This window comes from Rhinolophus ferrumequinum, chromosome 9, assembly GCF_004115265.2.
Source record: "Rhinolophus ferrumequinum isolate MPI-CBG mRhiFer1 chromosome 9, mRhiFer1_v1.p, whole genome shotgun sequence".
In the NCBI taxonomy this organism is placed as follows: Eukaryota; Metazoa; Chordata; class Mammalia; order Chiroptera; family Rhinolophidae; genus Rhinolophus; species Rhinolophus ferrumequinum.
Window position 1 is genome coordinate 48,716,540 of NC_046292.1, and position 19,501 is coordinate 48,736,040.

The following is a 19,501-nucleotide window of genomic DNA, read 5'->3' on the forward strand; positions in this document are numbered from 1 at the left end:
AAGGCCCATGAGAGATTAGAGGGAAGATCATTTTTAGCTAAGAGGATGGCATTCCTTGGAGAAGATGGCATTTAACCTTTACAAGTATGATTCTGACACCAGTTACAATGCATGGGTTCCCCTTCACCCCACATCCAAGCAATTCTCTGTGACACCAGTAGTCACCTCAGGTGTGATAGCATTTACCTGGAGACAGCGTCAGATCCCACAAGTTAAGGACTCAGTCCTGTAAGACTCTCCCTACTCCCCATTTCAGATGCCAACCACAAGTCCAGGTTGCACTTCTACTGATCAACTGGCTCTAGATCAGAGGTTCCAAGGACTCCTTCCTTGGGGTTAATTAATTTGCTAGAGTGGCTCACAGAACTCAAAACATTTTACTTACTAAATTACTGGTTTATTACAAAAGGATATATATGACTCAGGAATGACCAGAGAGAAGAGATGCAGAGGGCATGGTATGTGAGAAGGAGCACAGAGCTTCCTTGCTCTTTAAGCATGCCACTCTAGAACTTCCACGTCTTCACCAACCAAGACCAGTTGGGTTCTCATGCAGGCTTCATTGCAAAGAGACGACTGATGAAATCATTGGTCATTGGTGATTGAATTCAATCTCCAGCCCCTTTCCCTTTCCCTGAGGGCCTGGGTGGGGCTGAAAGTTTCAACCCTCTATTCACACCATTGGTGTCCCTGGCAACCAGTCCCAGGGATTTTCCAAAAGTCACCTCATTAACATAACAAAAATCACCTTTCTCACTCTCCTTACTTAGGAAATTCCAGGGGTTTTAGGAGTTTTATGCCAGGAACAGGAGGAAGACCAAGTATATATGTCTTATTATAAATCACAGAAGTATAGATGATATTTAGAAACGTGGATTTGTGCAGGGAGAGCTTTTCTTTCAGAGGAATGGCTTGAGCAGTGCCAGGACAGGGATAGCACATGTTCAAGGGAGAAAAAAAGGGGTGAGGTTTGGCCTTGACAATGTATGACTTCCTTCCTCCTTCCTTCCTTCCTTCCTTCCTTCCTTCCTTCCTTCCTTCCTTCCTTCCTTCCTTCCTTCCTCTTTTTCCTCCTCCTCCTCCTCCTCCTCCTCCTTCTTCTTCTTTCTCTGGCTCTTGCTTTCTCCCCTTGCTTTCTTCAATAAGTGGTTACTGAGTGCTTGGCATATGAAAGACCACCCTGGATTTTAGGGATCCGGTAGTGAACAAGTTGTTCCCCTGCTCAAATAAAGTTTACATTTAAAGTAAGGAGTTCTATATTGAAAGCTAATTAGACAGTGCCTGTTTTAATTACAATTTTAAAGTGCTACTAAGGTGAAGTACAAGATGCATAAAAGCGAACAGCCCGTCAGTGGTTTGAAATAAAATGTCAGGAAGGGAGGAATTCTGAGAGATAAGCTGGGAAAAGTGTGTTGAAGCCAAAGAGCTAAGGACTTTGAATGCCAGGCTAAGGAGTTTGGGCTTTACTCTCTTAATTTTTCTGAAAAAGAGCCTTCAGTATTAGTACAGGTGTTGTCAGCAGATTGGAAAGTGGAAAGAACATGGACTTTGGATTCCGAAAGACTTAGCTTTGACTCCCAACCATGCCCGTTATAAACCACGTGTGCTTCATTTCAACTTGTTTCTTAACGGCTCTGAGCTTCAGTTGCCTTACCCTTAAAATGAGATGATAATAGATAATAATATGTGATAGATAATAGTAGCTCCCAGTAGAAGCTAAGAAGTACTTAGCACAGTGCCTAGCAGAGCAAAGCAATCATTGGATGTCAATTTCCCTTCCCTTGTTACACATGAAAATTTCGTGCCACAGAGGGTGGAAAAGTACCTGGCCTAGGCTCGCCTAACTACTAAATGAATGGTAGACGTGAAATCTGTCTATCAGACCCTGCAGCGATGAGGTATAATTATCTAGACACTAGACTGCCCCTAAGGAAACAAAAATGGATTTGGAGCACTTAATAAAAATCCAGGAAAATAACTGTGGTCACACCTGTAGGGAGACCCTTCCTTCCCAATACCTTGCAGGCCATTCTTTATCATTTAGAATTTGGCTTCCTTCCCAAACTTGCCTATACATCAAAATCCACAGAGAAATAAAAAGTTACAGATTCCCAGGCTTCATTCCAGATATACTGAAATAGACTTTCCAGGCATGGGGAAGGGAATCATATTTTTAATAGTTCCCCAAGTTAGTCAGATATCTTCTATGTTTAGAGACCCACTGGCCTAGAGTCCTGCTCTCTTGCTTATTGCTAATATCCTATTGATCTTCAGTGGGACAGAGAGCTCACTCACTAGTCAGTAGTCCTGAAAATGTGGCTCCCAGCATCCGCACCACCTGGGCACTTGGTAGAATACAAACTCTCAAGCCCACTCCAGGCTGACTAAATCAGAAACCCTGAGGGTAGTTTCCGCAATATGTCTCCATAAGCCTCTAGGTGATTCTGATGTACTCTTCAAGTTTGAAGGCTATTGCTCTGTACTATTTCTGGGAGGTTCTCCAGCAGTGCACTGGGAATCCAGGAGAGTCTGGTAGTTCTGCAAAGCATGAGAAGAATGGTGAGATCAGCAACAGGTGTGGGGGAGAGAAGGGTGCGGGGAGGAAATAAGAAGAAAGAAAAGAAGGAGCCCTAGTGTCTGTGGAGCATGAGTTTGTTTATTTGTTTTATTTCACTCTTGACATCAGTAGGTTGTTGTGATGTAGAATAGTGCCCAGTTCCTCTATGAAAAGACCCTTACATAAAGTAAGCAACCTGGATTACTGTTCCTAGTGGCTGTGTGACCTTTGGCAAGAGAAAAGTCTCTCGGGTCCTCAGTTTCCTGAGGTGCACAAATGAGAGGTGTGGACTGGTTGATCTCTAAGGACTCCTCTGGCTGTAACTTTCTGCAGCACTGCCCAAAGGAGCTGGAATTCACTCAACATTTGGTGTCAATCCTGAGCAAGGATATCCTCTTCTGGGGGCCTCCTGGAACAGGGAAACCAAAACCAGAGGGGCTAGTTAGCGACCTGGAGTAAACGACTTCCTTCCTAGAGTGTCGGAGCATCCAGGAAGCTGTGCATAGGGAAATTCCAGGCCATCTGGATGTGAGAGAATTGCAGTCATCTACCCCTGTTACAGGAGCCTGCCTTCCGGAGGTAGCATTATGTCACTGGATAGCTCACTGTGGCCTGGAAAACTCCTCAGTGATCATGGGGATGCAGGAAGAGAATATTCAGACAAAGACTCAGGCCTTCTTTTCTCTCTGTCTCCACAGGAGGTCCCCAGCCACTAGTCAGCCTCCTGTCTCCAGAGTCAACCTGCAAGGTAAGCCAAGTCCTGGCCTATCTCCATATTTCGGAATATTGAATGTGCCTCTTATTCAGAACCTTTTTAAGAATGATAGTATTTGTTTGCATATCATGGCCCTCAAAATTATGTCCCTTGGTGACTTTTTTCAAAGGCATTCTGAAGCTTTGCTTCGTTCTGTGTGAAACCCCATGCAAAGCAGTATTAAATTCTTCTTTTCCCGTCATGTGTATGCCCAGGCCTTCAGAACGTGAGGCGTGAGTGCTAGTGCTGCTTCCCAATGCAGGAGCAGGAGGCAGAACTGTAACCGTGCAACTTGACCTCAGCTTGTGCGGCCCCAGTGAACTCCAGGAGAGCTAATCTCAAAGCCCCCCGCCCCCAGGTGCCCCCATGTGGGCCTCAGGGCCCCACAGGCTATGTTCGTGGTTTTCCTTTTAGCGTCAGCTATAGATCCCACTTGAATCTACATCCTTTCCAGGTGCGAAACCAAAGCCTCTCTCCAGGTCACAAATCATTTCTTTTGGAGGTCATCCAATTTCGTTTCTCAAAGGTGTTTTAAAGAAACCCAACCTCCCATCTTTCAGGACTGCGCCTATGCTTTTCATGTAGAGTTGAGAGCTGTGTGCGGAGAAGAAGGGCTACTTCGAAGGAACAACATGGAGATGTGTAGAACATAAATTTTTCTTGACATAAGATACAACCAGTTAGATGACATTTTTAAAAGTGTAAAATGGAGTTTTTCTCCTTGACCCCGATCCCACTAGTGTAGCAGTGGTCTTGAGTAAAACCACACGAGAAACAAATAAAATGAACTCATAGTGAGATCGCCTAGTACCTAACGAGCGTTGCGTTTCTACACTTCTGTTTTCAGCATGCTCTTCGCTTCACTTTATACTCATGATCTTCCTTGTTTGGAAGTTGTGTTCTCGTACCGGTATCATGGCCATAAGTATAGTGGAAATAACACAAAAGCCCAACCTTTAAAAGAAGGACACAAAGGCAGTAGTTTCCATTGGTGTGTTGGCTTCTGAAGTATTTATCATACAAGCTTTCAAAAATATTTTTATGAGAAAAAGGTTGAGAACAAGAATCAAAGTAACAGGAAGATACTGAGTAAAGATGAGTTTACCTCTAGAGCTGCATGATATGAAATAGAGAGAAGCAAATAATACTGTATCTATGGACTTGAAAAACCTAATGTGCTGATGTACTGTTTCCTTTAGAAGTTTATAAAAAGAAACTGGATAAAGTGTTTTAACATAAAACTGGTGTTCCACACTTGGATCAAAGGAGATGGTTTTGGAGCTGCTATCATTTTGTCATGCTGGCCTACCAGTGAGGTGCCTTTGTTCACATTTCAGGTAGCCCAACGTATTAAGATGCACCCTAAATTTGAATCAGTTTGAATATTTAAACTATGTTTTCTTCTTCTTGTAATAAGTGCTGACAAACATTAGGAGAAATGTGATATTTATGGTTCGATAAATTAGCTCATTAATGAAAGATGCCGTTGGAAAGATCATTTTGTGATTATTGGCACAGTAACTGCAACTTGGCAACCGGCGTCTTTTGCTCAATTCTTTTAAAACAATGGAGCAAAGAAATGACAATACCACTTAGGCAATTTGTTTTTGTCTGCCTTTGTGACAAACTACAAAAATTCTGGCTTTTCATTGGGAAGAGAATGTAGCGATACCAATTATTACGTAATTAGAGGTTTCAAAATCTTCTTAACGCTTAACCACAGTCAAAAAAAAAAAGGAAGGAGGACACACACATCCTGTGTTTTGTTCTTATTATCAGCTTAAATAAGTCAGGCAGATTTTTCCTGTTATTTTAATATTTATCAGCATATGACAAAGAGGTGTGTTTAAATAGAAACTTTAAAGGGGAATGAAAAATAAGTGGCTCAGAGTGAACAGAATTGAAAGCTAGAGTGAGGCTTTAAAAGGTGATTTTTCTTGATTATAAGATCAGCTTGTCATTAATTAGCACTGAAGTTGAGTTCATGTATTTGAATCGAGGTATACGGTAAAAGATACAAAGAAACCTACAATAATTTACACAGATTTAGCAATAATCCAGTTTGAGGGAAAGCCTCACTGACTTAGGTAACTATATTCTTGTGTAAAGTACTAAGTTTCAGAGAGAGAGAAAGAGAGAGAAAAGGCAATTCTTTTAAAAAGGCGTTTGAAAATGCATCTAAATGAAGGAAATGCAATTTATTTTAAAAACTACTTGTCCAAACCATGGTTAAATTGATACATTTGCTCTTACACATTGATCAATAACGGGAATAATTCATGGGGAAATTAAAGCAAATCTCTCAATCTGTAATACTTTCCTTCTCACTGTTTAACCAAAATTATGTTTTTTGGCTCTCATGATACAGCACAAATTCCCATCCTCTGCAGAGACATCCTCATTTTTTAGAAAATCAGTGTAATTGCTCTTTTTTTGTGCTATGGCAACAATTCCCTTTTAAGATATACCGTAATTCATGGCTTACATGTCTCCTCCATGAGACCTCCGTGAGGGCAGTCGGTGGACCTTGTTCATCTCTTTATCATTCCAAGTGTTTTACGTTATTTTCACATAGTAGGAAGACCATCCATGTTGACTAGACCAGGAGAACTACATAAAGCTTGGGGACTTTCTCTTAAGGAAAATGCTCATAAATTAAAATTTAATATGGGTCAGTATATTTATCTCTATGGCTATGAAAAATATTCAATTGTGTGTTTTTTTGTTGTTGTTTTGTTTTACTATTAAACATCAGTTATTGCACTGAATTTAAAAGGGGTTTGAAACACACTCTATAACTGTTTAAATATATTAGTGTGGTTCATATAGGTTTTAAACACAAAAAGTTAAATCTAAAAAGTTGGCATTTTGCACTTTGAGCGGGAAAGCCAGAGTAAAGTAATAGAGAATTTAAAACCCAGAAAGTAGAGCAAAGCAGCAATCATGTGCTCCTAGGTTAAGGAGAACCATGCAGAAATCCTGCTGTGGGCTATTGAAAATCCTAACGATGGGCAATTCAATAAGCATCTCAATTTTTATCACGTTTTGCCTTTTCACACGTGTGAATAGCAGGCCTTTTCTACATGATGCTTAAGGAGTAGAACAAAACTGCAAAGATACAGAACAGAAGAAAGAACACTCTAAAACAAGGCAGGAACTTGGGTTCTGCCATCTATACACACTCAAACTGGAAAACTGGAGTATTTCTCAGGATTTCAGACCCCAAAACTATTTCCAACAGAAAAAAAAAATTAGATAATTGAAAAAAATCAATGTGTGTGTGTGTGTGTACATGAGTAAGGGTGTGAGTGTGTATGTGACATGTGTGTGGTGTGTGTATATGCGTGTATAGGGTACTTGTCACGCTGTGTCCACCCATCCTATCTATCCCTTGCTTTTACATGCATTTCAGTAGTAATTGCAGATAAGTCATGAAAGTGAGAATTTTCTGAAAGGGTCTGTTATCAAGTGTCCACTGCCTGTACAAAATGGTTCTTTACAAAAAGATAGAGAAGTGTTTCTTTTAATGTCTAGCACTTCTGATTCATATGAATGTGACTTGATTTGTAATAATATGTGTCAGATATCCAACCTTTTGGCAGTCATATTGATGTGTAAGGAGAGATGTTCTATGCTCATTTTCTTCCTCCAAAATTTACCAACAAACGTACTGAGCAAGAGCATCACTAATGTCACAGATTAGATGTTATGAAGAACAACACCCAAGTCCATGGGTCATTGGAAATTACAGCAAACCAGGTCAAGAAGACGACTAGGAAATTGCCGTAAGGACTTCTGGCCAGACTGCTGCAGACCCAAGCAAGTCTGTGTATAGAAAAATAGGATAATCTAGGGCTTTCCAGCATGCCTGACATAGGTTGACTGAAGTGAGAAACAGACTTAATTTTTTTCAGTGCTCATGGTAATCTATTTCTTTTATTATGTGTCCAGGCCGTTCTGGGGAGGAAATGCCTCTTTGCTGGTTGATAAAACGGAAAAAGAGACTTTCTCCTAAGAAGGCCTATTTCTCAGTATGAGTTCCTCCCATATCTTTACTTTAATTATGAATATTCCCCTGGAGGTTTATGGGGGTGTGCCGGATGCAGGGTCTGTTCGAGGAGCAGACAAGGGGCTCAGTGAGTTGTTTTGGATTCTAAGAAATTCAGAAAGTCATGACATTGATTCAGGTCTATTCTTTGCCAGAGTTTCCCGGGCCTAGGATGAGAGATGGACTGTGTGTATACAAGCACAGGCCTCTCTGAGAACCACTGCAACGGCTTGGAAGCCGAGCTGTGTCCCATGACTGGCAATGAAGCCCCGCACAGGCAGAACATTTGCTTGGTTTCTACATTAAGCAAGAACTGTCAGGCGGGATTGCAACACTTATGGACAAATACGAATAAAATCAATCTTGTTACAAAGTCTGTGGCCATTCATGACAAAGAAGAGATTGGAGGAAATTTGTTTTAAAAAAAAAGAAGAAGAAAGGAAAGGAAAAAAAGAAGAAAAAACTAGAAATAGCAGATTACTTTTCCTTCAGTATTCTGAATGTCGTGTGGCCTGAATTATTAGTATAATTGCCTTCATTACTCCCCTTCAGTTTTTAGGCAACTTATGGACAAAACAAGAGGGCAAATGCACTTGAAGAGCCTCAGTAATTCTGAGAATAATTCCCCAAATGGTTGTAAGAATTGTTTTTGTCTAAAATAGCATCCTTGTGAAAGTTTACCGCAGAGCATCAACATTGAGCTATTTATATTGATTTGCAATTATTTCATATATATGTCTAAAATTAAGTATGGGTAGTTGCAAAAATATTGACAAGTCAACAAAAATGCAAATAGTTAAAGTGGCACCCTCGAGCAAATATTGCCGAAAATAAAGCCCTGCTCGTTAATGGCTATTTCACCAGTTCGAAATTAATTTCTAAATTTAGTGTGAATGTTCCTTCGTATTAAATAAAACCAATGAGACCTGCAGCAGCTAATCTCTCACTTGCTGCCTAAAGAGTTGAGTTCGTTCCACGTTGACTCCACTTCATGTTTTTGTACTGCTGAGAAACACCATCCACCCACCCGCCTCTGAAAGTTGGAATCATGCATGTTAGTAAGTATTTGAGTTATGCTATTGACGTCAATGGAGTCATTAAATAGATTGCTGGCCCTCCCAGAGGCAAATCACTGCCAGGGACCTAGATACAGACGCGTTTTTTACAAAGACAACCATCAGGTTTTGCTATAGCTGTAAGCCAGAGAAAGGGAAAAGTTTATATTGTAGCAGACCTATCTCCAAACACAGTTTCTCTCTTTCTTTTGCATTTTAGTTCCGGCCTTTCTTTCTCTTTGGTTACAGTAGGCTCAGGCAGACGCCCAGATATGGTTACCTCAATGTTCTGTGCGCAAAAGCATCTCCTGTAATTGAGACCGTGAAGGGTGACACCTTTAGCTCTACACAGCCCATCTTGATGTTTACTTGATGGCATAAATTGTCTAGGCAAATCATTATTGTCTGCCAGTAAGGCTGTGTTTGATGTATAGTTCTCTGAATAAACAGTTTCTTCTAAATACACACACATACATACACACACACACACACACACACACACACACGCAATTTTGTCCTTACTGCCGCTTCTGTGGGGCTTGTAGCTGCATCCCTTCTGTATGAATTAACCTTTATGCAGCCTGCACTGTGCTAAGGCACCGGGGCTCTGAAGCAAAGGGTGGAGAAGACGGCTAGGAAGAAAGATTCACTTCTCTCAGCCGCCTCATCTGCAGAGCTCCCGCAGGAGGCAGGAGGCTGGCCACGTGCCTGTGTCCTCCCAAACCCCAGCTGCTGCCTGCCTCAAGCCTGGTCATGCAGCTCCCAGGCGTGTCAGAGAGAGCCCTCAGGAATCATCTGTCCCTTTCTGGATAGTCTTGACAGCTTTATTTACCTGGACAGCCCCAGGAGTCAGAGGTCACCTCAACCTGGACTCTTCCACCTCCCAGGCTCATAGTTAGGGAGCCATTTTGAACAAACGACAGCTTTCTTCAGATCTGGTTGTCAGAATCCACCATATTGCCTTTAGCACTCATCTCCTTCTCCGACCCCTATTCCTTTACTCCCTGCATTCCCACTTCCTTATCAGTAAGTATATATACAAACGCCAGATACGTGACCTCTCTGATAACCTCTTTTGGTTCATCTGGAGGCCCACATCCATCTTCCCTTCACCATTGCTCCTTATCCCATATTCCTGGCTTTGAGTAGTGGCTTCCCCGTTCACCCCTTTATCTCTCTTGTCACCTCCCACAGCCAAGTCTTCTAGTTATGATTTATGTTATTTTCTTAGTTGGCTGTCCTTTGCCTCCAGGATAAAATCCCCACTTCTTACCAGATATGCAAAGTCCTCCAGAATTCTCCTGATTTATTCCTTGCCCTCATCTCCTACTTTATCCCTTGCCTGCATGCACAGCTGGTGGCAGAGGTGCACTGAACATACTGTCCCTCAAATGTGCCAGCCTCCTTGTGCCTCCTTGCCTTTCTGTGTGCATGCTGCTCCTCCTGCTTGGGCTGCTCTTTCCTGAAAACACCATCCACATATTCAGCTCAGGGATTTTTCTTACATTGTCGCTATGAACAAGTTCTTTATTCTCACTGATTCTTGGATTCTGAAGTCAGGATTAAACCAAATACATAGTCTCAATCTAGAGCCTGATATGTAGGACATGCTCAGTGAACACTGGTTCCTTTCCCCTTCGCCACCTGGAAACGGCCTTTCTCTCCTTCAACACCCAGTATGGATGGCGTCTTTCGGATGTGCTCCCTGCAACTCATCTAAAATTCCTCTCGGGTATGATCTTAATTACCTCGAAATCTCAGTTATGGTACTTGTCATCTTATGCTGTAATTATTGATTTAGTTTTCTCCCCTTGTAAACTAAGAGTGTCCCAAGTCCAAGTACTAATGCGCTTTTAAAAATCTACCTCCAATTTGTAGCATCTGACCTGAAAGAGTAGGTGTTCATTAAATGCTCATGGAATGTTCAAATACAAAATGAGGGTACGTCCATGCCTGAATCAGAAAGGCTTGGAAACTGAGGCTCATAGCAGGCTTTTTGTCAGGCTTGTCTAAGCCCCTTCTAGCTCTGAGGTATGTACACAAGACTGACATCCGTGGCTCATCTTGACTGCACGTGACTTTTCTTCACTTGAACTGAACTCTTTGTTATCTATTACTTCAAGAAGAAGTGGCAGTGTTAAGAGAAATGAAAAAAGAAAAAATGACTGACTGTGACTAGCTTATCATACTGTCTTATGCTTTTAGTGTCTAGCAGTGCCTGGCACAAAGTAGGCACTCGATCAGCATATTGAATTGAATGGCGTTGGGAATCTCGGGTCAATCCCTGGGACAAATTAGTCCTCTGCGATTCAGTGTCCTTATGTGAAACCGTGCATTTTACTAGTCCATCTCATAAGAAGGCTCTGAGGACTAAATGAGAAAAGCTATGTGTGTAGTGGTTAGGAGTGAAGACCCTGGAGCCAGAGTGCTGGTCAAATCCCACCCCTTAGACACTGGGGACAAATTAGGACAAATTACTTACCCTCTGCATGTCCCAGTTACATCATCTCCAAAACTGGGAAGGCAATTGTACACACCGCATACGTTGGTTGTAAGGATTAAATATACAAACATATGTAAAGCACTTAGAAGAGCTCCTGGCACTTAGAAAATGTCAGTCTTGGTATTGGTATGAATTGTGTTGCACAATGTACTTCCTATAACCCAGCATATACGTAGCAGGTGGTCAATGTGTGATAGCTGAGAGCCCAGGCCTGCCGGTATGAGCAGGGAACCAAGACAGAAAACCTTGTTGAGAGCTGTCTCAGGGGTCATAATCTGCTTCCTTTCCGTAGTAAGACAAACTAGAATGTCATCTTTCTTTGAATTTTAAGATTCTTTTCCCTTGATTGTGAAAATCTGATTATGTAGAAATAGATTTGGAACTGAAGGTAGGATTCTCCAGGACATACAGGAAACGCTAAGGGAGCTGTAAGGAGAAGGGAGCTGATACCAAATGTCAGAGGCCAGTGTAGAAGTATGGTTCTTTCTCTTCGAAACAGAGTGCAACCAAGAACACCCAATTAGGAGTCTGATAAACTGGATCTTCGTTCACTGAGGGTTTTCTTTGGCATAAGCCTGAGAGGGCTTCACTTTATGAGAGGGAATAATTACAGCTCTACAACTCATTACAGTTGTGTTTACATACAATGTGAGGGCTTGGCACACACCTGCACAGGCACAGGTTTTTCACCTCAGGGAGCTCAGCAGAGAGTAGTAGCAGCAGGAGCTGGTGCAGAGCTTCCCTTTAGAGAGAAGACAAAATCTACTACCAGCAGAGTCCAGCCTGGGGGAGGCCTGTGACTCCTTTTGGAAATACTCTTATGCCCTCTCTTAATTACTTCTGGGAAGGGAAGCCACCCTCATACCCACCTGCCCCCATCTCTCTTCTTTATTGGAAGGTGAGAGACGAGGAGGTCAGGGTTGGCCTAGAGAAGAAGGAATAAGGATGTCGGGAGATGAAGGAGGAAGGAAGAAGACCGTCGAAGTTCTCTTTTCTGCCTCCTGCATCCCCAAGACCAAGTGATCTTGGCGGGCTTGGGGGGGGCAGGGTGAATTCTGCTTGCTTGCTTCTGATCAACCCCTGGCCAGCACATTATGGAGTTGCCTCCAGAGCTGTTCTCGGAAGCCAGGGGCATTTCAGGGAACAGCCTTCCACCCAAGAGAACAGAAACAAAGCAGCGACTGTCCCTTGAAATAGAGAACAGGCAACAGAACTCACTGGATCTTTTTCTTAATTTATTGTCTTGACTTATTTCTAGCCAGAGCTGTTGACAATTACCAAAAGTGACCCCTCAGAGTTTTGCGTACTTCTCCTGCCCCCTCTTTGGCTGTGTCCCTGGAGTGAGCTGGGGCCATGGCAGTTATCCAGTTCATTTGATCCGTGGAGGTAGCCAGGTTAGATAATGCAGTCTTTGCCCCGGCCTCCTCAGTTGTACTTTGGGCTTCACATTTCTAGGGTCTAGTCTGACTAGTGCTGCTTATTTGGTAAAGTAGATAATTTCCAAAGATCCATATGCCTGCCTCTGATTGCAGGAAGGGACGGGAGCTAGCAGTTCTTGAACTCCTGTTATGAGCCCTCTGTATACATACATGGGGCTTACTCAGACCACACAGTGAGTAAGTGATAAAGTCAGAACTGAAACCTAGATCAGTATTTCTTGAAAACCCATGCTCTTTCCTCTAGTCCTGACCACACTGTCCCTGCCTCCACCCCACTCTAAGCATCAGATGTTATAACTAACGGAAAGGGGGATGGTGACAATTTCACAACAGGAGAGCAAGCAAAGGTACTGAATTTTCTACAGCCTAAATAATTACTAGATAATAGAAAACTTCCTTGAATTCCTTTGTCATCTATCCATTTTACTGTAAGTAGTAAGAAAATGTGTAAGTCTTGAGAAAAATGTCTCATACATGTCCATTATTTATTTACTCATTCATTCGCTCGATAAACATTCTATTAAGTGCCTACTGTATATGAGACACGGTGTTACACACGGGGGATACAGTGATGGAGAGAATGAAGTCAGAGCTAGACCTTGTGGAGCTTACAGCCCAGGAAATAGTAAATGAATAAAATGCATGATTATACATTTGATCATTGTAATGAAGAAAGTACAGAATGCTATAATATTGCCCTACAATTTCACCTGTAAAAATGGGAATAATACTGGTACTTACCATTTGGGTTACTGTCATATTTAAGTGAGTCTTACTAGTACTTACCATTAGGATGGTTGTCATATTTAAATTTAGAATACTGCTTCACATCTAGTATTATTTCATATTCACTTTAATTATTATCATTAGTTATTATTGGGATTGATGTAGATTAGGGGACAGGGAAGGCTTTTTGTAAGTGACCTTGAACGTGAGCCCTAAACACTGAGTAGAAGCTGGGCAGGTAGAGACAGTAAGTAACACCTGAAGGGTGCTACAGTCAGAGACCTGGGTTGGTACAGTGACAGTGAGGAGAAAGGCCAGAGAATTGAGAGAGGCCCGACTGAGCAGGGCATTTGTAGGCCACGGTAGAACATGTAGCTTTTGTTCTAAATTGAATGTGTGTCGGGGGCAGGGGGGCGAGATGGGGAGCATTAAAGGATTTCGAGAAGGAGATTAATATGATCTATTTGAATTTTAAACACACTTCTCCTTGAGCCACAAATCTGGGTTTTTGCTACCTCTTATGTGCTCCCCAGCACGTGTTTCTCTGTCAAGATACTCAGCACCTGGGCCTTTCATCCACCTTCAAGGTTAAGGAGGCAAGCTCTGGAGCCGGACTGCCTGAGTTTAATTCTGGTTCTATTCCTTTCTATAGCATTGTCATAAGTAATTCCAACATCTCTGGGCCTTGGTTTCCTCAAATGTACGATGGGGTGATAATAGGACCTTGGACGTAGAATTGTATAAAAGCTAAATTGGTGAGTGGATGTCAAATGTTTGGAACAATGGCCGGCACACAGAAAGCACTCAGTACATGTGAATCGTTTTTAATGTATTGTAACGACCTGTTTTCTTGATTGCTTACACCATTAGACTGTATGTTCAGTGCCTGGCACAGGGCAGAGTGCTCCAAAATTGTATTTTGAAAGAACGAAAGAGTGGTCATGCAACAAATTGCAAGTCAAAGAAAAGATTGCTGTCCTATCCTTGGAGAAATGGACTTCCTCAGTCAGGGATAGATTCTGATAAGGCGGAGTGTGCTTATGGGAACAAGGAAACTGAATGAATTTGCTACTGCCCCGCTGCTACAGCTTTGGGGAACTTGAAACAATGTCCATAGGAAAACAATTTGTTTCAAAATTCGTGATGCCCATCTGGATTGCCATCGGCACAAAAAGCAAATCGGGCTCATGAAAGAGCTGTTTCTTTCTCTTAGGCTCTGTGACTATCTCTCGGGAAGGCAAAGGCTACAGCTCTGCAGTTCATTGGCTGGCTTCGGAGGGACAGTCCCACCAACAGAGCCACTTGTCCCCCTAAGCCCAGAACACTACGAGTTCCTTTTCATCCCTACATTGCTAACAGAGGCTCCGTTCTGTGAAGTAAATACACACCTCAAGTGTGGTTCATAAGCATCTCCACTGGGAGAAGCTTTCCATGTCTTTGTGCAGCTGGGAAGTCTTAGGTTTTTAGTGGCAGCAGCCTCTTTACATCTCCCTGAAAACAATGAATCTTTCAGCTCTCTACGTATGCCAGTTCTATGCCATGTGTGTGCATGTGTGTGCATGCTGGTTTGTTACTATTTTATCCCAGGAGAAAACAAGGATTCTCCACAGGCTTTTTGTCAACACAATGGGCCTCTGTTTTCATTGACCTGGTTTTCCACTATTTCTTCCTCTCTCATCTCAAGTTTAACCAGTCTGTCTCTCTTCACTCCTAGATCATTTCTAGGCCCTCCTCCGATTTGTCTCTCTCCATGCCCCTCACACTTCCAAACTACCTTCCCTATAGTCCTCTTAACCTGACTCAAAAACTTACCTATGGAAAGCCTCCTACAGTTAGTCCTGCCTCTTGTAATAATGTCCCAGTCGATTTACGTTATATCGGACTATGCGTGCCCTGTGTTGCTTTTTAAAAGATCATAGTTCTTTTTACCATGGGCAGAAGTTCTTCCCACACCATTCATCCACTTGTTTAGGTTTTTGTGTATTTCTTAAGCTACACTTTTTTATTACAGCCTGTCACTGAGCCAGGAGGATGTACTAACATGAATAAGATGCAGATTCTCATCTTGAGTTGGCACCATCGGGAAATAAGGCTCTAGAGAAAAAGCTACATGACGATAATGACCGTATCAGTCAGGATTGTCTAGAGAAACAGAACCAGTGAGAGTTTCTGCCGTCACCTCTGTAATCCTGCATCTCAGGAAGATCCCCTGGCAGTCTAACCCCAAGGCCTCTGGCTCCATCCTGGAATATCATAGACCTATGATCCTGCCTTTAAGGTGCAGTGTTTTTCCCTCACCCTCCTTTATCTTTTGATAAAGAACTGCTCTCAGCAAATGACTAAACTGAACCTACTGTTGATCCTTTCTGGAGTTTAAGGCATTAACATCTCACCATGTTCTGTTCCCCCAAATCTTAGCATTTCTTCAGGTCTTGAGGAACTTGTTTAACTCAAGTTGCAGCAACACGTATCTCTACCTCCTCTTGTTCTGCAGCAGTGGAATGTGCTTCTATTCCATTTCCTAACTTTGTCAGTGGGATAACTTACCACGTCCCACTCCTCAAGTGTCTGTGGAGGCGAATGCACTCTAATCTTTAGCAAGGAACAGTGATGGGGAAACATTTCCTTTCCACCCTTCTGTCCTGCCAAAGCAGAGCACAAAGGCAGGTGACAGTGGGGGGGACTCACAGGAGACAAGATGTTTGCCTCATTGAGCCATTTAACCCGTTAGAGAGAGGGCAGGAAATGGAATGGGTTTCCCTGGGGTACGGTTCATGTGCATGTGCAGGCTGCAAGAGCACTTGTCTAGGCAGATGTAGACAGTTTAACAAGGGATTCTGTCATTCAGAGGAAGGGGGACTCAGTCAGTTATGAGATGTTTCCTACAGTGTGACTACCTGTGATAGGACAGTGGTTTGATAAGTTAGTTTCAACTCTACACTGTCCCCAAAGAGTTTTCTTTGTCTCCAGAGAGCTCACTATTAAGCATTTGTTTCCACTACAGGGCCTGCGGGAGAAGTGTTCACATAATATTAAACCTCTACTAAGTTCCAGACTTGCTACTAGGAACTGCATCAGCTACCCGTTGAGAAGTCAATACTATTATCCCGTTTTTGTCAAACCAACGAGGCCAGGCCTCAGGGAGGATAAGTAGTGGTACACAGACACGGAGCTGGTAAGTGACAGAGCTAGGGCTTGAATACGAGCTTCTTTGGCTCCGCAGCCTATATACTTGGCACTAGCCCTCTGTGGTAGCCAGTAAGTACAAGTGCTGCAGCTGATACCCACTCGGATACCTGTCTTAAAGGTACATATACCAGCGGGATGGTGTTTACATCTGCTGTTTTAATCACCCTCCGCTTTCTCAGGACAATACCCTCCTGCTTCTGTGCTACATTTAAGCTGTTCTTTTCTCCAAATTCTAGAACGAGAGAGAATTTAAAGAAAATGTGCTTTGAGTCCCCTCAGGGAAATAACTCAGCCAATAGGGAGGTGACAGTGTCTTCCTCTCCTGTAGGAATAAGTCCCCTTCATTGAAAGGTATTTCTTTTGGGAACTGAGTAGGGCAGCCTGGCAGGGAAATGAGGCAAGGGAGAATTTTTAGGACATAGCCGAGCAGTGGGAGATTTATCTCCAGAATATTACTCACAGCTTAAAAGATATCCCCAGCCTCTGACATCACCAGGAGAGTTAGATTTCAGATCTATAGTGAAACTGGGGCGTGCCTCACTTGAACACAAGGAGACAGCTGTCCAATTCTAGGCTTGCTCTGGAAAGTCCCATTTTGAATCATTTGCTTCTTATGGTGTTTTGTTCAACTTACCTACCTCAAATGAAACTCTGTGACTTAAGCGAAAGAGCACTGGGCTGGAACTCAGGAAACTGAATTTTAGTACCGGTACCAGCCAGGTGTGTGACCTGAGGTAAATCTTTTAACCTCAGACTTACTTATCTTTATTTTGAATTGTTTTGTGTCTTTGAGTCTAGAATCCAATCTTACAGAGCCTTCAAACTTCCAAAATGGCTCCGGGCTCAGAAATGATGGTATGTGGGTATTGGGATGGATAATTCTTTATCAGAGATGAAATAGTCCCGGAGCTAGTTACCACTGAATCTTGACGTTATGCCCAGGTCTCATTGGTCTGGCTCTGAAACGTGGGCTTCTTCCTCCCCTTCCTACCTTGACATTAGGCCGCGTGACTGCTGCATAACACAGTGTCTTTTTCTAATCCATGTCAGCCTGTAGTTGGTAAAGTTCAACAGAAACAATCATCGCGTGCTTAGGTGTGCTAGGAAAAATGCAGGGGACATGGTACCTCACCTAAACTTAAAAGCATTCTCAGAGGGAGATTCTGGAGCCAGCGTACCTAGGTTTAGATCCCATTTCTGCTACTATTTATCAGGCTAATTACTTCTTAAACCTTCTCTATACCTTAGTTCCTTCATCCTCATTTTCTTCATCTTTAATACCTTCCTCATGGAGTTGTTATGGGAATTAAATGAGTAATTTTATATAAAACACTTAAAATAGTACCAGTCACAGAGTAATGACTGAATACATAGTAGTTGTTGTTGTTACTATTACGTATGTTTGTTAGCCCCCTCGTGCCAGGAGTCTTGGAAGGTTACAACTAGGTTTTGCTCATTGACACTTAATAATGTTTGTTGGATCCAATTACTCAACAGCCATTTACAATGCTTGTACTATTTGCAAAGCCCTCTGCTAGATCCTTGGTAGAATGTAACAACCTACTTAGGAAAAGTTACTGGGTCTTAGAGTTTATATACTAAGTTTAATTTGGAAAAAATTTCCTCTTTAAATATTCTTCTTTTTTTGTGTGTATATATGGCCCTTGCTTAGAAAGGGCTAAGGAAGGAACAGGACTGGGAGGAAAATATTGTATTTATATACGTATTGACCTAATCAGGCGAGCCATTTGGAGGAAGTGGGATTAACAGTAGGGCAATGGGAAGATCAGTCTTTCTTACAGTAGAAAGCTCTTTTAGAACTCTGATGTTAGACAAGAGAGTACTACCTACTTTTAATGGGTTTTCTGTCAGACAGAGAGAGCACTTCATTCTCTCACTTACTCACCCTCTTGTTCGTGAATTCATTTACTCAAAACGCACCTCATGAATACTCAGCATTGCATGCATCAGGCATTATGCTGGGCGCTGGGTATACAGAAATGAATAAGACAGCTTGTTCTCTGTTCTCGGGAGGAGCTCACAGTCTTGTAGGGCAGACAAACATAAATGGATATATAGTACAGTGTGATAAGAATTTGCCTGAAGCCAATGAATATAGAGCTCTGGACACAGGGAGGAAGGCACCTATGAGGAGCGGGATCTCCTATCCCAGGTACAAATACCACTCTGTGCTGTGCTATACCTAGGGATTTTGTAAATGAGTTTTTATTGAATTTTTAAAAATGAGTACTTTCCATAGCTGCGTCATTCATTATACAGCTGAGTTTTCTTTCCTCCCTCAGTCATTTTAGCTTATGTCAGCACATTCATCGAGCACCCATTATAAGTAAGTAGATTAGGAGATTACAGATCCCTTCTGACCAGGGCCACTAGTACGAGGAAGGCACAGGAGATCTGCCTTGAACTCTGCCTTGAAGGGTAGATAAGATTTCAAAAAGCAAATGTGAGAAATACCATTCAAGAAAGGAGATCATGCCCCAAAGTGCAATGGTTCAAAGAGTATAGCCTGAGATACTGGAATGAAAGTCATCCGGAAGGATTCATGAAGGGAGGGTAGGGTGAGGGAGTGTGGTGAGAGAGTAGGCAGGAAAGATGGGTGGGAAAATAAGAGGGAGCTTTGTACCCCTTGCACAGGAGTGGGGATTTTATTTTGTGTACAGCGAGGAGCCACTGATATTTGTTCTGCTGGGGGGTGCGATATCAGAGCCGTGCCCCTCAAGATTGCAAATGTAGTACAGGATCTGGTGACAGGAAAACGGTGTCAGGCTTGGGGTCAGGAAACATGGGAAAGAATTCAGTTCATCCATTGATAAGCTGTGTGACCCTCTGCCAGTCGACAACCCTTTCTGATCTTTATTTTAGCCTCCTCATCTATACAGTATGCAAGATGGAACTTCTGAAAAAAGAGCAGCCGCAACCACCACAAAAGCTTCATTGATCATTACTTCCTGTAGAGCATCAGGCTAGGCCATCTCTATGTAATGTGTAAACCTCAAAACAACTCTGTGAGTTCTTGGAGAGTTGAAATTAATTTATCATATGGCCCACTAGTTTCATTCCAAGATATCTACACGAGAGAGCGGAGGATGTAAAGTCTTGAACAAAAATGTTCTTAGCAGCATTTTTTTGTAATAGCCAAAAAGTGCAAATAACCTGTCCATCAACTGGTGAACAGATAGACTAAAGTTCGTACATCCATACAATGAAAT

General features: G+C 42.4%; 1 protein-coding gene across 7 annotated transcripts in view; it reads left to right on the forward strand.

Annotated features, from left to right (window-relative positions):
- The window catches only part of PDE4B (phosphodiesterase 4B), a 483,376-nt gene that overhangs the window by 380,326 nt on the left and 83,549 nt on the right, over positions 1-19,501 (forward strand). For all 7 annotated transcript variants that reach the window (XM_033114619.1, XM_033114617.1, XM_033114616.1 and 4 more), the window contains one exon: positions 3,256-3,305. In XM_033114619.1, coding sequence (XP_032970510.1) covers positions 3,256-3,305 — 50 coding nt within the window. The remainder of the gene's footprint in view (positions 1-3,255; positions 3,306-19,501) is intronic.